The sequence below is a fragment of the Cydia fagiglandana genome, chromosome 20 (genome assembly GCF_963556715.1).
Source record: "Cydia fagiglandana chromosome 20, ilCydFagi1.1, whole genome shotgun sequence".
NCBI lineage: Eukaryota > Metazoa > Arthropoda > Insecta > Lepidoptera > Tortricidae > Cydia > Cydia fagiglandana.
The window spans coordinates 11,373,693-11,390,999 of record NC_085951.1 but is presented as its reverse complement, the minus strand read 5'-3'; the positions used below and the strand labels follow the sequence as shown (position 1 = coordinate 11,390,999).

Here is a 17,307-nt window from a genome sequence, read left to right as displayed (position 1 = left end):
GACATTTTAAATTCAGGTCCTTTAACAGATTTTAGCTTATCGGCTGTAGTCCAAATTCTGATGCTCATAAATAAATCCCGTTTTGTGCCCTCAATATGAGTTTACAATTATTTGTATTCTGTTATCAGGCTTTTAGACGAAGAATCCATGTATCCCGGCTCATCCGACGACACGTTCTTAGAGCGGGTGATGACGCACTACGGGCCGCCGAACCAAACTCAATATCTCATCAAGAAGGCGCCGCACGCGCGCCAGTTCGTTTTGCAACACCTCCAGGTAACTACTTTTGGACGAAGAATCCATGTATCCCGGCTCATCCGACGACACGTTCTTAGAGCGAGTGATGACGCACTACGGGCCGCCGAACCAAACTCAATATCTAATCAAGAAGGCGCCGCACGCACGCCAGTTCGTTTTGCAACACCTCCAGGTAACTACTTTTGGACGAAGAATCCATGTATCCCGGCTCATCCGACGACACGTTCTTAGAGCGAGTGATGACGCACTACGGGCCGCCGAACCAAACTCAATATCTAATCAAGAAGGCGCCGCACGCACGCCAGTTCGTTTTGCAACACCTCCAGGTAACTACTTTTTTCTACTCCCGTACTTTTATTTGTCATTTAAAGGGTCGTGCACACACCTTTAAAACCCTACCTTATAGTTGCCAAGACAAGTCTTTAGTCTATTCCCCAAAAAAGAATTTGTGCATACACGCAGTATATTTTTGTCGATTTTACGATATTTCGTGTAAATGACCACTTAAAAAATATTGAATGGGATACAGTGTTGCCAACCTTGTTTTAAATGTCATCTCTGACAAATAAGTGAACCATAGGTTGTTTTTTTTTTATTTCCCGTACCCTCCATTTTTTCTACTTAATGAATTAAAAGGATTTGTTAAATTTTCAATTTTATTTCAAAGTAAGTGCTTGGTCGTAGAAAAAGTATTGTATGCAACTTTGTTCAAATGAGTCAAAAAATACTCGTGGCGTCTTTATTAACAATTTTCGGCTTCGCCTCAAATTGTTAGGGTCGGTTGCACCAAACTGTTCGTAACGTTAAAGAGTTCGCTAATTTTTTATGTATGGAAAGTTTCATAGGAAAGCGCCGGGGGGCGCCGGCTGACGTTGATCAGTCTGTCAAATGTGGTTGGTGCAACTGGCCCTTACTCACGCCACTCGCCTTTTTTGACCTCTCTTAAACAACGGTTGCATAAAATACTATTTAGCGATGACGGGATAAATTAGATTCGATTTTGAGAGACTGGCCAGATGCAGCTCAAAATCGGGAGGAGTGGAAGAAGAGGGGAGAGACCTTTCCCCACCAGTGGGACACAATAGGCTCGCAATAATAAATAATTGTAAATAATAACATCATTATTTTACGTCATTATTTTTGTCATTCGTCATTCCATCATGCTAATCATTATACTGTTGCCATTAGTCATTTTACTTTGTCGTCACTCCAATACAAAACGTGATATTTAAACTAACTTCATTATTGCCGTTATTCCTTCATTCTAATCACTACACTATAACTAGTTACATAATTTCTTTAACGTAATATCATATCTTCTTCTTCTTCAACCTAGCGTTTTCCCGGCCTAGCGCCCAGGGTAATATCATATCTTTAAAGAAATAAAATCTTTATTAGATACAAAACTTGAGTCTGTAAACTAATAGAGGAACATTGAAAATGTAATGTCCCTACACCCTCCGCAACCCCCTATCCTCGAGGACTTTTAGTATGTCTATATGGACACCACAAGGTATAACTATACCAATTTACAAAACTACACGAATTATTTCCGCTAACTTATTAAATTTTCTTGAGCTACAAATAAATTATATTTTTAACTAAACTCTTTAAAGTAATGTCATTACAGTTATAGTGGCTGGCCCTTAATAATTCAATATTTGTATCACATCTATTCAGTACCTTCTTTCCTTGAGAATACGGTTTAATTCAAATTTGCTGTCTAGTCAGGGCGAAAATTGTAATCATGTATATTTCCCAGGGAACAAATCCAGTCCTGTATGACGTCACAGGCTGGGTGAAAGCGAGCAGGGAGAGCCCGGTGACAAAGAAAGCGCTCACTTTATTGCAGGAAAGCCAAACGTAAGTTGATCTACTCGTATTAACGGTGTTGATGTACATAGTATATAAGTGTATCAGACATATTCGCAGACAAGTGGCCGAATTTACAACATAATATCAGGATCTTTTTAAACTCAACCTATGTAAATTAGTATAGTATCAGGATGTACAAAGTAGTTTTTTTAACTCTACGAGTACCTATGTAGATTAGTATAGTTTCAGGCCTTTTTTAATCTCTACATATGTAAAGTTAAATAAAGATCCTAGAGATAGCTATGACTATGTATTAAGGGTATAAGTGTTTTGGCATATCTAGAGATGTAAACTTATACTTGTATTTATATAAAGAATAAAGTACAAATAGCTAAACATGATCAGAGGCAGGCGTGGTTCACTCCGCGATTTCGTCGCTTTGCTACAGGTAGCTAAAAGTACATCCGTTCCACACCAATTTTGGTGGCTAGCCACAAGCCGCGCGTGGCGCTGTCGCCACCTAGTTGCCATACCTGTCCTGATCGTAACAGACGCGTTTTGTTAGATTGAGTCTTCTGTACCTAGTACTATTAATTATTCTGTGACAGAGCTTATCGTTCATTTGCGTTCGGAAAATGACTCACTGCTGTTACTCAGCTAGGTCACAAAAAATGTTAATAAAATGACCAAAGACAATACAGGCATAGACTTTTACATATTTTTAGATCTAAATGGAATTAGATTTTTACAGTATACCTAGTAGTCAGTGGTATTCGTGTAAGTGAGAAATAGTATATTAAATACCTAGGCAGCAAAATAAGGAATGACTCACATCACAACATATGATCGGAGGTTTTCTTATTTACTAGTCGAGCTGTGTATACTATTATTCTGTTCGACGGAGCCGGAAACGGCAACTTCGTTTAGCACCGTCGTGGGCCGAAAGTTGACGCTTTGCGGCCGGAAGATAGAAAAAGGAATAGTCTCGCGAGAGGTACAGCATGATTGTTGACATCACTGTGAGGATTTCATGTGTACTATTATCTACTCTGTGTGGTAGTGCCGAGAGTTTGTTTTTGTCTGCAGCGAGGAGATCGGTCGGCTTGCGGGCTGGGCGCGCGGCTCCGGCGGCGCGGGCGCGTGCGCGTGGGGCGCGGGCGCGGGCGACACGGCCACGCTGCGCCGCGCCTCCTCCATCCGCCGCACGCTCACCGCTGGTAGGTTTTACGAAAAAAATACAACGGGTTGCACTCCGGGAGTGCCGGCAGAAGTGAAATCTCAACGACATTGTAACTCAAAATATTAATAACAGCGCCGTCTAGTGCATAATGTCTGCAGCACTATGTATAATTGAGGTTAACGCCAGCTAGCGTTATTTCGTCGTATTACTTCAAACCCCTAAGCACATCACAGTACACACAGTCACAGTGGTGTAGTGGTAGTGGTCACAGTGGTGGTGGTAGTGGTAGTGGTATGTAGTACTGGTAAAGGGTTAACCCTTTACCAGGCGAAGGGATATATATTTCCCACATACGGCATTCAAACATGTGTTCTATTTTCGAGGCGTAAGACTGACATTCGATTGTCATTTTCGAAATGTCAGCCTGGTAAAGGGCTAATAACAGTTTGAGGGAAACTCACTAGCAGGGCTGCCAGATCGTATAATAGGCTACGAAATTCGTATAATGAAATTATTTTCGTATACATGTCGTATAGTTGGTCAATCGGTATAATTGGATACGAAAAAAACACCGATGTTAAACTACTGTCAATGCTTCAAAAAACAGTGTGCCAATACTGTTATACGATTTAATGGAACGGCAACTACTATAATACACGTCAACGCGGGCTATAACCGCGAAAATCCAAGTGCGCAAATTGCGGGCATCTTTCTCTGTCACTCTTATTACGCTGTCATTGGAGTAAAAGAGAAAGATCCCCGCAATTTGGGGGCTTACCGCAAAAACCGAAATTCACCAGTTATTAAAAAATCGATTTAAAATAATAGTTTTTTTTGTACTCGTATAATGCAATCGAATTTCGTATAATTGCCGGCACAGGATCGCATAATCAAGATTTATGTACTGGCAGCCCTGCTCACTAGATGACATTTAAATCAAAAAACAATGACATTGTCCGTCACACATGATGTCACGTATGACGTCACACAAGCGCCCTGCGCCGCCTAAACGAAGCAGCAGGCTCAGGCATACATTTTCGCCGCGCGGTAGAAAGAGGCTTACGCCTTACGCTGTCTCGAGTTTAACATTTTTTCCCCAGCTTAAAAAGTGCACAGCGCCACTAAAGAAGTGTTCACTTCAAAAAGTGTTCTGATCTATCGAACAAGTTTGAACGAAATCGACTTTATATTTCGTCAATTTTAACACTGAAGCTACTTACTATCATAACTTACCTTCATCATCAATATTATACTGATACTCTTGACACAAAACATTACACTATTTATTATTTATACAGGAACAGCGGGCATGAAACGGCGCTCAACAGCATTACAAGCCAAGTTCGTAGCGGACGGCATTGTGGATACATTGCGTCGCTGCGGCGCTGGCGGTGTGCAGTTCGTCTGCTGCCTGCTTACCGCCCAGCCTAATGACCAGACCGATGATGTCAATGTGCCACTGCTGCGCTCGCAGGTATATGGTTTTTTTTGCTAAATCGTTGTAGCTCTGTCTTATCATTATCAAGTTTGTAGCGAACGGTAATGTGGGCACATTGCGTCGCTGCGGCGCTGGCGGTGTGCAGTTCCTGTGTTGCCTGCTTACCGCACAGCCTAATGACCAGACCGATGATGCCAATGATCGCAGGTATATGGTTTTTATTCTTAATTCCTTGAAGCTCGGTCTTAACAAGTTCGTAGCGGACGGCATTGTGGACACATTGCGTCGCTGCGGCGCTGGCGGCGTGCAGTTCGTGTGCTGCCTGCTTACCGCCCAGCCTAATGACCAGACCGCTGATGTCAATGTGCCACTGCTGCGCTCGCAGGTATATGTTTTTTTTCTAAATCGTTGTAGCTCTGTTTTATCATTATCAAGTTTGTAGTGAACGGTAATGTGGGCACATTGCGTCGCTGCGGCGCTGGCGGTGTGCAGTTCCTGTGTTGCTTGCTTACCGCACAGCCTAATGACCAGACCGATGATGTCAATGTTCGCAGGTATAGGGTTTTTATTCTTCATTCCTTGTAGCTCGATCTTATAAAGTTCGTATCGGACAGCATTGTGGACACATTGCGTTGCTGCGGCGCTGGCGGTGTACAGTTCGTGTGCTGCCTTCTTACTGCGCAGCCTAATGACCAGACAGATGAAGTCAATGTGCCGCTGCTGCGTCGCAGGTATATGGTTTTTATTCTTAATTCCTTCTAGCTCGGTCTTATCAAGTTCGTAGCGGAGGGCATTGTGGATACATTGCGTCGCTGCAGTGCTGGCGGTGTGCAGTTCATGTGCTACCTGCTTACCGCTCAGCCTAGTGACCAGACCGATGATGTCAATGTGCCGCTACTGCGCTTGCAGGTATATGGTTTTTATTCTGAATTCCTTGTAGCTCGATCTTGTCAAGTTCGTAGCGGGACAGTATTGTGGACAGGTTGCGTCGCTGCGGCGCTGGCAGTGTGCAGTTCCTGTGTTGCCTGCTTTCCGCTCAGCCTAATGACCAGACCGATGATATCAATATGCCGCTACTGCGCTCGCAGGTATATGGTTTTTTATTCTTAATTCCTTGTACCTCAGTTTTGTAAAGTTCGTAGCGGACGGTATTGTGGACACGTTGCGTCACTGCGGCGCGGGCGGCGTATAGGTCGTGTGCTCCCTTATTACCGCGCAGCGCAGCCCAATGACCAGAGCGATAATGTTAATGTGCTAATGCAGTGTCGCAGGTATATGGTTTTATTTCTTAATGCCTTGTACCTCGATCTTGTCGATTTAGTACCGGGCAGTGTGGTAGCCATATTATTTCGCTGCGACACCGGTGACGGAAACGTACGAACCTGTCTTGCTATTTCAGTCAGTCTCAGTGCAAAAAGTACTGTGGTTGACTGAAGTAGCATGACAAATACGAACGTTTTCGAGAAATTACAATTATGCACTATATCTGTACATACATGATTGAATAGCTAAAGCTCCCTGTTGCCCGCAGTTCCGTGGGTTCCAGCTTCTGGACGCGGCGCGCCTCTACAAGCAGGGCTTCCCCGAACACATGCCGCTCTCCGAGTTCGCTAGAAGGTACGTGAGATTTTATGGAACTTTGACCATGGCCATACGTAATCCTTATTGCAAGGTTATAAGGCCTATAAAGAGTCAATGTTGCTGATAATAACGTTTGAATCTATGCATACGTGAGATTTTATGGAACTTTGGCCATGGCCATTCGTAGTCCTTATTGCAAGGCTATAAGGCCTATAAAGAGTCAATGTTGCTGGTATAATAATGATTAGTGAATCTATGCACTTTTACGAATTATTATTTCATTATTATTTCTATTTTATCATTTAGTTTTGTGATTTTTTATGTTGACTGATATATAAAAAAAACATCATTTTCTAATATTATACGTAAATACGACATAACCTCAATGTTAGAGAAAATAAATTCGACATGAAATTACCAATGCAAACTCGCAAACATCTCGTCCTTGGTATGACCGGAGACATTAACCCCTTGCATTCAATCGTTATTTTTCTTATTGGTCCGTTTTGCATCGCCTCAAAAACTGGTTATACCAGACACCTTTACAGTGTCTTGCGGTAAAAGACGCAATGTTTAGTAATCATATTTATACGTACATATTAACTAAGGGGCAAACATTGTTTTGTTTAGTTTTTCTTGATTGACTAAAATAATTGTTTAAGTAGAAAAAAAGCTTGTGTAAATGATTCTAAAATACATCGTTTTGATTATAACATGCAACATGAGAGCGAAATGTCCAATATGACTACATCAAGTTGAGTTATTAGTCCTATTCCGTCTCATTCCACTTATTTAATTTTAACCTTGTTTTGAAATTTCCTTCTAACCTTTTAACTTCTACTAGGATCCCCAGATAAATCGTATAGTATAATAATGAACGTATAGTACATAAGAAGTACAAAATATAACAATTATTTATTATTTGCCCTTTACTAAAGTGACAAAACACAAAATTAACCTCTGACATAAACCATTACCACAGGTACCGACTGCTTGCAACATCAGAAAGCGAGTCAGAAGAAGCACCGCCATCATCACCTCTTTCGGATCGTCAGATTGTAGACGATATGCTACTAGCGCTGGACCTCGACGTGACCAGCTACCGGCTCGGGCTAACTCAGGTCAGTGCAATATGTGCCTTATTACACACCACACAAGGTATATCATAGGTCACAGGTACCGACTGCTCGCCACGTCAGAAATCGAATCAGAAGCCGCCATCATTTTGTGCCTTACTCCTTCGTAATAAGGAGAAGAATGTCTACGCAGTACGCACCGACTCTCAAAATAAATAATAATAATAATAACCCCGTGGGGGCAGCTTGTGGCGAGCTGACGGTGAGTGGCGACACCGCGGACCCCTATTCCAGAGGGCCCTGTCATCTGGCCCTCGCCTCTGTGCTTGCCTTGATTGGCCGGCCAGAGTGGAGTCGCAAGAGCGGGACCTATGCTCCAGGTTGGAAGTGTAAAATGTCATAACGCCGGCGGCCTGCTGAACGGATCACCGGGATCTGGCTACCGCAGACTCACCTCTCGACAACCTTACAGCCGCTCCGAAGTGTTGCCCTATTGTCGCACTGTGCGTGCGGCCGTTGTAGGGCCCACTAAATGAGTAGGCGAGTCACCACCTGTCTTACACAATTTTGAGACTGATTGTCACGGCAGGTGTCCGCTAGTCTCCTCCCATAACCCATTATCTAGTCCATCCAACTTTCAAATCTATAGCCCATGTTGTGCCACCTTAGTTCCCATCGCAGCACAAAAGTGCTGCACTGCAATAGTCTTTGCACCTGGCGGGGACCATCTATATCACATTGTGCGTTCGGGGATGGTATCCGCCACGTGTATCCCTTGCTTTTAGATTAAAGTGTCTTAAAGGGCCTCTGCGCTGTTGGCTTCGGCCCCACGTACGCCTCCCAAAGGTCCGGGACCCCATGGTCCCGAGATATGGAAAAGACATACAAATAATAATAATAAATAAATCAAGGATCAAGGGACAGATGCAGAAGGCGGTGATCTTGGACACGGCGCGGATAGTCCGCCGGTTCCTCTCTCTGCAGCCCTGACCACCGGTAGCTTGGGCCTTGCCCCGCTGCTGGCGGCACCCTAGGTTAGGTTTTTTATAATGTGTTTATATGTATTTTTTATTGTTTTGTAAGTGTTTTTATATTTTACTTTTATATACATATTATAAAAACCTAGCCTAAGAAAAATGATGAATAAAGAATAAATAAATAAATAAATATTATAGGATATTCTGACACAGATTGACTAAGTCCCACAGTAAACTGTAACTGTAACTGTGTGTAACTGTGTTTCTCGTGTTTATATTTCTATGTACAATAAAGTAAATACATACATACATAAACTCAGGACGCCTTGTGTTGTGGGTACTCAGACAACGATATACATAATAGGTATAAAAATACTTACATACATAGAAAACAACCACGACTCAGGAACAAATATCTGTGTCATCATCATCACACTAATAAATGCCACTGGGATTCGAACCCAGGACCATCGGCTTCACAGGCAGGGTCACTACCCACTAGGCCAGACCGGTCGTCATCAAAATGAGACTAAAGATTGAAATTCACTGAATGCTGCAACATATTACGACTATTCGCTTTCACATAAATAAAATAGGTACCTACTTAATAGTGGGATAGTAAATGATCACGTATCAAATTAATCATCTCCTTTTTTTAAACGTTTTATAAAAACGACAAAGGCAGATTAATATGATACTAAAAGACAGCCGAATGAGACGACACTTTAATAATCGACCTTATTTTAAAAGCGGTGCAGTACGTTTTTCTCTGACAATAGTTATCTAGACATTATTTCACGGAGTTGATTTGTTTTTTTTTTTACTATTACAAATCAATTAGTTAAGAAAAGAAAGAAGGGAAAGGAAGTAATAGATATTTTTGATTGTATGCAAAGAATACTGAGCCTATTATAAAAAACTTGAAACGAATCTAAATAAGCACGGCACAAAAGATTGTGTTAGGTTAGGGAATGGTAAAGTTTGCGTTGTCAATAAACGAATAATAGTACCGTATTGTATAATAGTATTGATAGTATAGGTATGGCTTTTACTCTTTTAATATTGTTTCTTTTTTTTCGATTACAGTAAAAAAATCAATTTCATTTTGATAGGTATTAGAATTAGACTCGTTTTGCTTTCTTTTTTTATATTTCTCAATATTAAGAGAACTTGGTTGATTGGTAAAATGAAGAGAATGCTTTGTGGCATTAAGTTCACCGTTTGTACGATTGCGTATTATTTTTACAATAGAATTGAAACAACCGAATACATACAACTTTTAATGTAAACTACTCGTTTAAAACAGATTTACTAGACAAAAAAAAATACGTGAATTAAGAGTATACGATCGAACATCGTCGACACTCTTGTCTTAAAATCATTGAGATATGTACTTGCGTACAAGTATCGTCGTCGCAGTAATATTAGATCGAGAACAACAGAAAACGATTTCACATAACTATGTAGATAATTGGATATATTATATTTATGTATCATGTTTGTTGTTGATCCAGTGCCAGGTTAATAGCCATAAATTGAGTGAAAAGGGCTATCAACTAAGCCCCATGGGCTTTTCGCTTTCGATGGCCATCACGGCTATGAACAATTACGGTAAAAACAAATAGAATAAATCGGTCAAGAGCATGTCGGATTGTCGGGGCATGCTCAGTGTACGGTTCCGTAGCAGCTAATACTTACTACTTTAAAGCTTACACTATTTGACATTCCTTTCTAGTCCATCGATTTCGAATAGTAATTCTTTTTGAGGAGATGCTTTTTTGATTTAAGTAGATATGTAGCCGCTATGGACTTAACATGTTAACAAAACTCCAGATATATACAGAGTCAGATGCTCAACCGTTGTTAACGCTTAAATCGGTTTCAACTCAACACAACTTAGGAAACAAAGATGTTATATTGATGTTTGATGGTATTGATTTATGGAATCGCGCACGAAAACGCAAGTCATGCTAGACCGCCAGACAATGTTACATAATCTCATTCTTTATGTTTCCCACTATGTAACAAGTTAACAACGCCCTCGCTCACCGCTCATGCGCTATGGTATGAAAATCCAGCTGTTTCGTAGTTTTTATGAACCGGTGATTCAAGGTTGGCAAACCGAGAGATGATCGCTGGTATTTTACAGTCGTGTAACTCCGGAACCTTAAAAACTTTCTGTTATCCAATGACCTTCGATATCTATTAGACAACTGAAAAAACAGAGAAACTGGCTGCAATCCGATGACCTTAGAGATTTGTAGAAAAAGGATTAAGACATGTTTGTTACTTAACCAACTAAATAGAAAAACGAAACGCAGAGTTGACACCCTTAGCGCCACTTGCACCATCCCACTAACCCGGGGTTAACCGGTTAAACTTGGACTTACCATGGTTACCAGTACAATTTGATTCTGGCTTAACAGTTTAACCGCTTAACCCCGGGTCAGAAGGATGGTGCCCCTTGGCCTTAGTGGCTCAGTGGCTCTAGAAACTTCAGGACTTCAATGCTCGTTTCATTTCATGTAGTTAAACATTTTTTTCCCGTGTTATTTTCAGTTAAACTTCTTATAATTGCCCTGAAATCTTTTATGCCTCTAAACAAAATAACTATACACTGTTTCCAATAAGACTATATGACAGAAATCATGATTAGGGCAAAATGGACAAAGCTGCAGAGCTCCAAGGTTCAATAAATCTCGTAATCAGACACTATATCAGGTTTAAGAATCTTTATTTCTCAAGAAGATATAACAAAACTTCGCTTAAATGAGACATTAATAAATTATACATGCATAATTAACATATTGTTACTGTATTTAAAATATTGGCAACGCGCATGCGACACCTCTGGAGTTGCGGGCGCCGATAAAATACGGCAGCCGATTACTAAAGGGGGGTTGCAAGCTGGCGTGTTATTATATAACGTACGGAACTCTAAAATCTGGATGAAAACTTTGGGAATTTTCCAACAACACAAATAATAGAACTGCCGTGATTATGATATATCGCCTTTCTCTTTCACATTAAACTATTCGAAATGAAGAGTTATATATCAAGATCTGTTCATCGTGTTTTTCATCCGGTCGAGCCCACGCAACGGTCAATTATGAGTGAGCAATAAAGTTTTCGTGCCGATCTTCCGAATTCTGTATAACGCGTGTTATCAAGTTATTTTCCATCAAAATTATCACCAAATTGATTTGGAAAATTCTCATACATCTAAGACCATCGTTACTGACGTACTTACAAAAATTAAATCCTAAAAAAATATGCGCTGTTATTTCCATTTGGCCGATTTTTTAGGGTTCAGTCATCATCATCATCATCATCTCAGCCATAACACGTCAACTGCTGAACATATGCCTCCCCCTTGGACCTCCATTCGTACCGGTTGTAAGCGACCCGCATCCAGCGTCTTCCGGCGACCTTAACAAGGTCGTCTGTCCATCTTGTGGGTGGTTAGGGTTTAGTACCCAACTATATTACTAAGTCGCATGCATCCGGATAGGTAGGCTAACATAGCCACCAAGTGGATGCCGAGGAGTAGGCGGGGCAGGCCCAGGCGGAGATGGCGGGACGACTTTGACGCCTTTCTTAACAACTGGCCGGAAGAAGCGCTAAATTGGGAGTTATGGATAACCGGGGGAGAGGCCTTTGCCCAGCAGTGGGACACTCATAGGCTAAGAAAAAATAAATTAACCATATTATAAACTCTACCTCGGTTAGAATAGACTTGCCAACGGAATCAATGGGAAGAAGTAGTTAGGTACTATACGATAAATAAGTACCTAGTTAATATAATATAAGTATTAAATATATAATCTCCTTAATGTCACATTTATTAAATCATGGTGATGTTTCTTGGAAACATCTTGTATACATAGATAGAAACCTTACATTGAAAATAATTGTTCCATTTCAATATTCTAAACGCTTTAATTAGTCTGTAATCAAAGACCGACCGTGCTTAATTCACAGTGCAGTGTCTCAGAGCCTACCGCGATCCATGTTCGACGTGTTGTCTCTCTGTCGCACTTGTAAATTCGTGATAGCAGGTGACAGGAAGGCAACACGTCGATTTTGGTTCGCGGTGGACCCTCTGAAGTTACACTTTAGATGAACGTAATAGTTGTCTGCAAAAGTGAAAGTCATTATGCAATTATTGTATTCTGCATAATGCGCGTTAGAGTGACATTCCATTTCCAACTGCAGCTGCAATACTGTTCATTTTACTATGGAAACGCGTCGCTGTCATTGTCAATTTCCATAGTGAAATGAACAGTATTGCAGCTGCAGTTGGAAATGGAATGTCACTTTTAGACTTCATCAACTGTTTTAACTACATTCAAGAGCAATGAACTTAGGTCACCTTAAGTAGATTTTTTTTAGAAATTGACTCCTTTATAATTGCTCTTCAGCTACAAAACCTTAGTTAGCTACGTTTTTAAGTATTCACTTTAACAGGCCAGTCTCCACAAACAGCACCCGTTATAATATTACTAGCTTTTGCCCGCGACGTCGTCTGCGTGGAATTTCTAATTTGGGTACCTTTAGTAACTTCCACCCCCTCCCCATCTTCCCTTTTCTCCCCCATACGGGGTGATTTAGAGGATAAATAATATTCTATATCCTTCTCCGGGACTCAAACTATAAGTATACCAAATTTTAACCGAATCGGTTCAGCGGTTCTTGATTCCCCATACAAACTTCCACCCAGGGGATGAAAAAGGTCATCCCCTTAAAGAGAGATTTCTGAGATAAAAACCCCGGGACTCAAACTATCTCTATACCTTTTTCATCAAAATCGGTTCAGTAGTTTAAACGTGAAGAGGTAACAGACAGACACACTTTCGCATTTATAATATTAATAATATAGTATGGATTATTGGTGTGATTACTTTTAATAAAGTGGCCGTCATGAATATATTTTGCAAAATATCCGCTACCCAAAGGTTGTCTGTAAAGCTGTAGTCGCTCTTTCTATTTTATAAAGTTCCTCGTTGTTTTAAAAAAATGTGTTATCTCCGATACACATCTCATTTAAGCAGTCTTAAAAATATCTAGCCGCTGCATACCTAATTGTCTGCGCTAAATAACAGTAATAACGCACTCAATCACATCTTAACATATACTATATAAATAATCAAACAAAAATCAACCTTGTTTTGTTACTAGTACGGTTTACTATGAACTCTGATTTGTGGTGGTAATTACTGAGTTTTGATTTTCACCTAGCGATATAAGTAACGGACTGGCTGTACAAAATTGCCATCTTTGAAATTAAAAATGTTCAAACTGTATCTCCTTATAAAATAAAAAAGTATTTATGTATAATCACTTTTGGAGTTGAGTAATAACCAGAGCTCGGATAGGGTGAGCTATTTGCCTTATATATGACATAAGACATGTCAAATTATAAGGCAAATAGCTCACCCTATCCGAGCTCTGGTAATAACATGATAAAATCATGCACATATGCATTTATAAAAATTATAAATCATATCGGAAGTAGGTCTAGACAAATGGCCGTCCCACTTCGGATATTAATAGTAAGCAAGTATCAAAAACATTAGTTACACAAGCGTCGTCGTAACGAGTTACGTCACTTGTGTTACTTTGGAGCTTGCGCCGGCGCGTAGGGGCCGCAGTGACCCGGCGTATAAGCTAGGAGTTAGAAGAGATCCAGGAAACATCGCTATGAACAGACACCGGATGTACTAGAGGAGTTGTATGAAAACTTGTAGGTGAGGGTCAAAATAATTCCCACAAAGACGGGGTTTGATTTTTTTAGTTCTTTGTGTGTATCTTTATGACATACTAAAAATATATCAAAATATATGCATGCAAAACGCATTTATTGAGATTTGAAATTTGAAAAATCAAAAAAAAAATATTAAAAATCGTGTGTGGTATCAAATGACAGGAAATTACACGCTAAAAAAGATTGTGAGGTTGATTTTACAAAATAAAATTAAAAAACAAAGTGGTGGCTTAAAAACTGAATTTTTTTCAATGTTGTAAATTATTTTCTACACTGAAAACTAAACTAAACTATTATAGTTTTACTTCATGAATACTTATTTTAAATTATATTAATATAATATGAAAAATATAGGCTCTATATTAATTTTAAAAGTTTTATCAATAAACTGAACGCACTTCAAAGGAGGTGCTTGGCAGAATATAAAACAAAAAAAAACTACTGTAGACTGGTCATATTTTTGTAAAAATCGATTTCGACTGGCAAATCAAATTACTTTTTGGAAACCGGGTTTTTTTACCCTAATTAGACCCCGCTGAATCCGAATTTGCTCGATCGAATTCTAGGCCGGAAGTGAGATATTTGATATTAAAGGTCCCTTTTTCTAGTATGTCGTAAATAACTCTTAAACGGTGGCGCATAGCAAAAATGTTCTTATACATGAGTAATCTGCATAAAATTGCCCAGAAGAAAGATTCAGTACAATTTTTCGCTAGGATCAATATTCAAAGAGATATTAAAGCGGGAAAGTTAATTATAATCACTTCTAAGGTCCCTTTTTTTAGTTTTTCGTGAATAACTCGTAAACGGTGGCCAATATAAAAAATGTTGTTAAATGTTAATAATCTACACAAAATCCTCTATAAAAAAGATTCAGTACTCTTTTCGCAGGGATAATTACTTAAAAAGAGAATAAAGAGGGAAAGTTAATTATAATAAATTCTAAGGTTCCTTGTTTTTATTTTTTCGTTAATAATTTGAAAAGTATGACTCATAGCAAAAAAAAAAACTTATACATAAATAATAAACATAAAATTTCCTACAAGAAACATGAAGAACACTTTTCGCTAGGATCAATATTTGAAACGATATTAAAGGAAGAAAGTTCATAACAATCAATTCACAGGCCACTTTATTTTAGTTTTTCGTAAATAATTTGTAAAGTATGACCTATTTTGCTATGGGCCACAGTTTACAAGTTATTTACGAAAAACTAAAAATGGACTTTAAAATTTATTATAATTAACTTACCCGCTGCTTTATTTTTTTAAATATAGTTCCTAGCGAAAAGTGTTCTAAATGTTTCTTGTAGGAAATTTTATGTTTAATATTCATGTATAAGTTTTTTTTTCCTATGAGTCATACTTTTTAAATTATTGACGAAAAAGTATAAATAAGGAACCTTTGAATTTATTATAATTAACTTTCCCTCTTTATTATCTTTTTAAGTAATCATCCCTGTGAAAAGTGTACTGAATCTTTTTTATAGAGGATTTTGTATAGATTATTAACATTTAACAACATTTTTTATATTCGCCACCGTTTACGAGTTATTTACGAAAAACTAAAAAAAGGGACCTTAGAAGTGATTATAATTAACTTTCCCGCGTTAATATCTCTTTGAATATTGATCCTAGCGAAATATTGTACTGAATCATTCTTCTGGGCAATTTTATGCAGATTACTCATGTATAAGAACATTTTTGCTATGCGCCACCGTTTAAGAGTTATTTACGACATACTAAAAAAAGGGACCTTAAATATCAAATATCTCACTTCCGGCCAAGAATTCGATCGAGCAAATTCGGATTCAGCGGGGTCTAATTAGGGTAAAAAAACCCGGTTTCCAAAAAGTAATATGATTTGCCAGTCGAAATCGATTTTTACAAAAATATGACCAGTCTACAGTCGTTTTTGTTTGTTTTATATTCTGCCAAGCACCACCTCCTTTGAAGTGCGTTCAGTTTATTGATAAAACTTTTAAAATTAATATAGAGCCTATATTTTTCATATTATATTAATATAATTTAAAATAAGTATTCATGAATTAAATATTCTTTTCTTTTACACAATGTATTTTGATGTGTAAAACTATAATAGTTTAGTTTAGTTTTCAGTGTAGAAAATAATTTTCAACATTGAAAAAAAATTCAGTTTTTAAGTCACCACTTTGTTTTTTATTTTTATTTTGTAAAATCAACCTCACAATCTTTTTTAGCGTGTAATTTCCTGTCATTTGATACCACACATGATTTTTAATATTTTTTTGATTTATCAAATTTCAAATGTCAATATATGCGTTTTGCATGCATATATTTTGATATATTTTTAGTATGTCATAAAGATACACACAAAGAACTAAAAACATCAAACCCCGTCTTTGTGGGAATTATTTTGACCCCAAAGGCTATATCCTCTCTACTAATGGTTCACTGCGAAAATCGAAATTTTCTCTAGGTATCTATCGTTATTCAAGAGTGATAAAGAGACGGATAACGAGGTTTCAATTTTCGCGATAGACCTTCTGTTCTATAGTTACATATATAGCTGCGATGAGACACAGATATTGTGTCTTAAAATCTGTCCGCTGACATCTGTGCCTAATTCCCAACATACTGGTACAACAGGTTAGTTCCCGAGACATATCTGTCCCACATATCTGACGAACACATCTGCACGTAAATCTAGCTATAAATGAAACTTTCCATAGATTTAAGTCTGGAGAACATTTCAAAATGTTCTCTTAGTTTTGTATTCAGACGCTTCCCGTCCTATCGTAGGCATAGTAAGACGACGCAACCTCAAGCAGAACACTATTTTAAGCTATACCAGGCCCCTGTTTCACCAACGTGACAGGTGCGACGAATTGTAAAATCACTGTTGCTGACGTCACAGGCATCCATGGGCTACGGTTACCACTTACCATCGGGCGGGCCGTATTCCTGTTTGCCACCATCATTGTATTATTAAAAAAAACTTTATGATATCGGAATAAAACAGATATTTCTCTTGCTAAGTTTATGACAATTGTCACAAGAAACACTACAATTGTCACGAAATTCCGACATATAACTCATTACCTGTCAAGAATTACCTACAATTCTTCTAAATCTTTGACAATTGTCAGAAACTTCGCAGGAGAAATATCTGTTTTATTCCGATATAATAAAGTTTTTTTAAATAATACAATGATGGTGGCAAACAGGAATACGGCCCGC

General features: G+C 38.7%; 1 protein-coding gene across 1 annotated transcript in view; it reads left to right on the top strand.

The window, feature by feature from the left end:
- The window catches only part of LOC134674755 (unconventional myosin-XVIIIa), a 323,832-nt gene that overhangs the window by 173,783 nt on the left and 132,742 nt on the right, over positions 1–17,307 (top strand). Inside the window, exons 16-21 of the mRNA XM_063532886.1 lie at positions 129–276; positions 2,021–2,121; positions 3,160–3,290; positions 4,552–4,727; positions 6,223–6,308; positions 7,255–7,393. Coding sequence (XP_063388956.1) covers positions 129–276; positions 2,021–2,121; positions 3,160–3,290; positions 4,552–4,727; positions 6,223–6,308; positions 7,255–7,393 — 781 coding nt within the window. The remainder of the gene's footprint in view (positions 1–128; positions 277–2,020; positions 2,122–3,159; positions 3,291–4,551; positions 4,728–6,222; positions 6,309–7,254; positions 7,394–17,307) is intronic.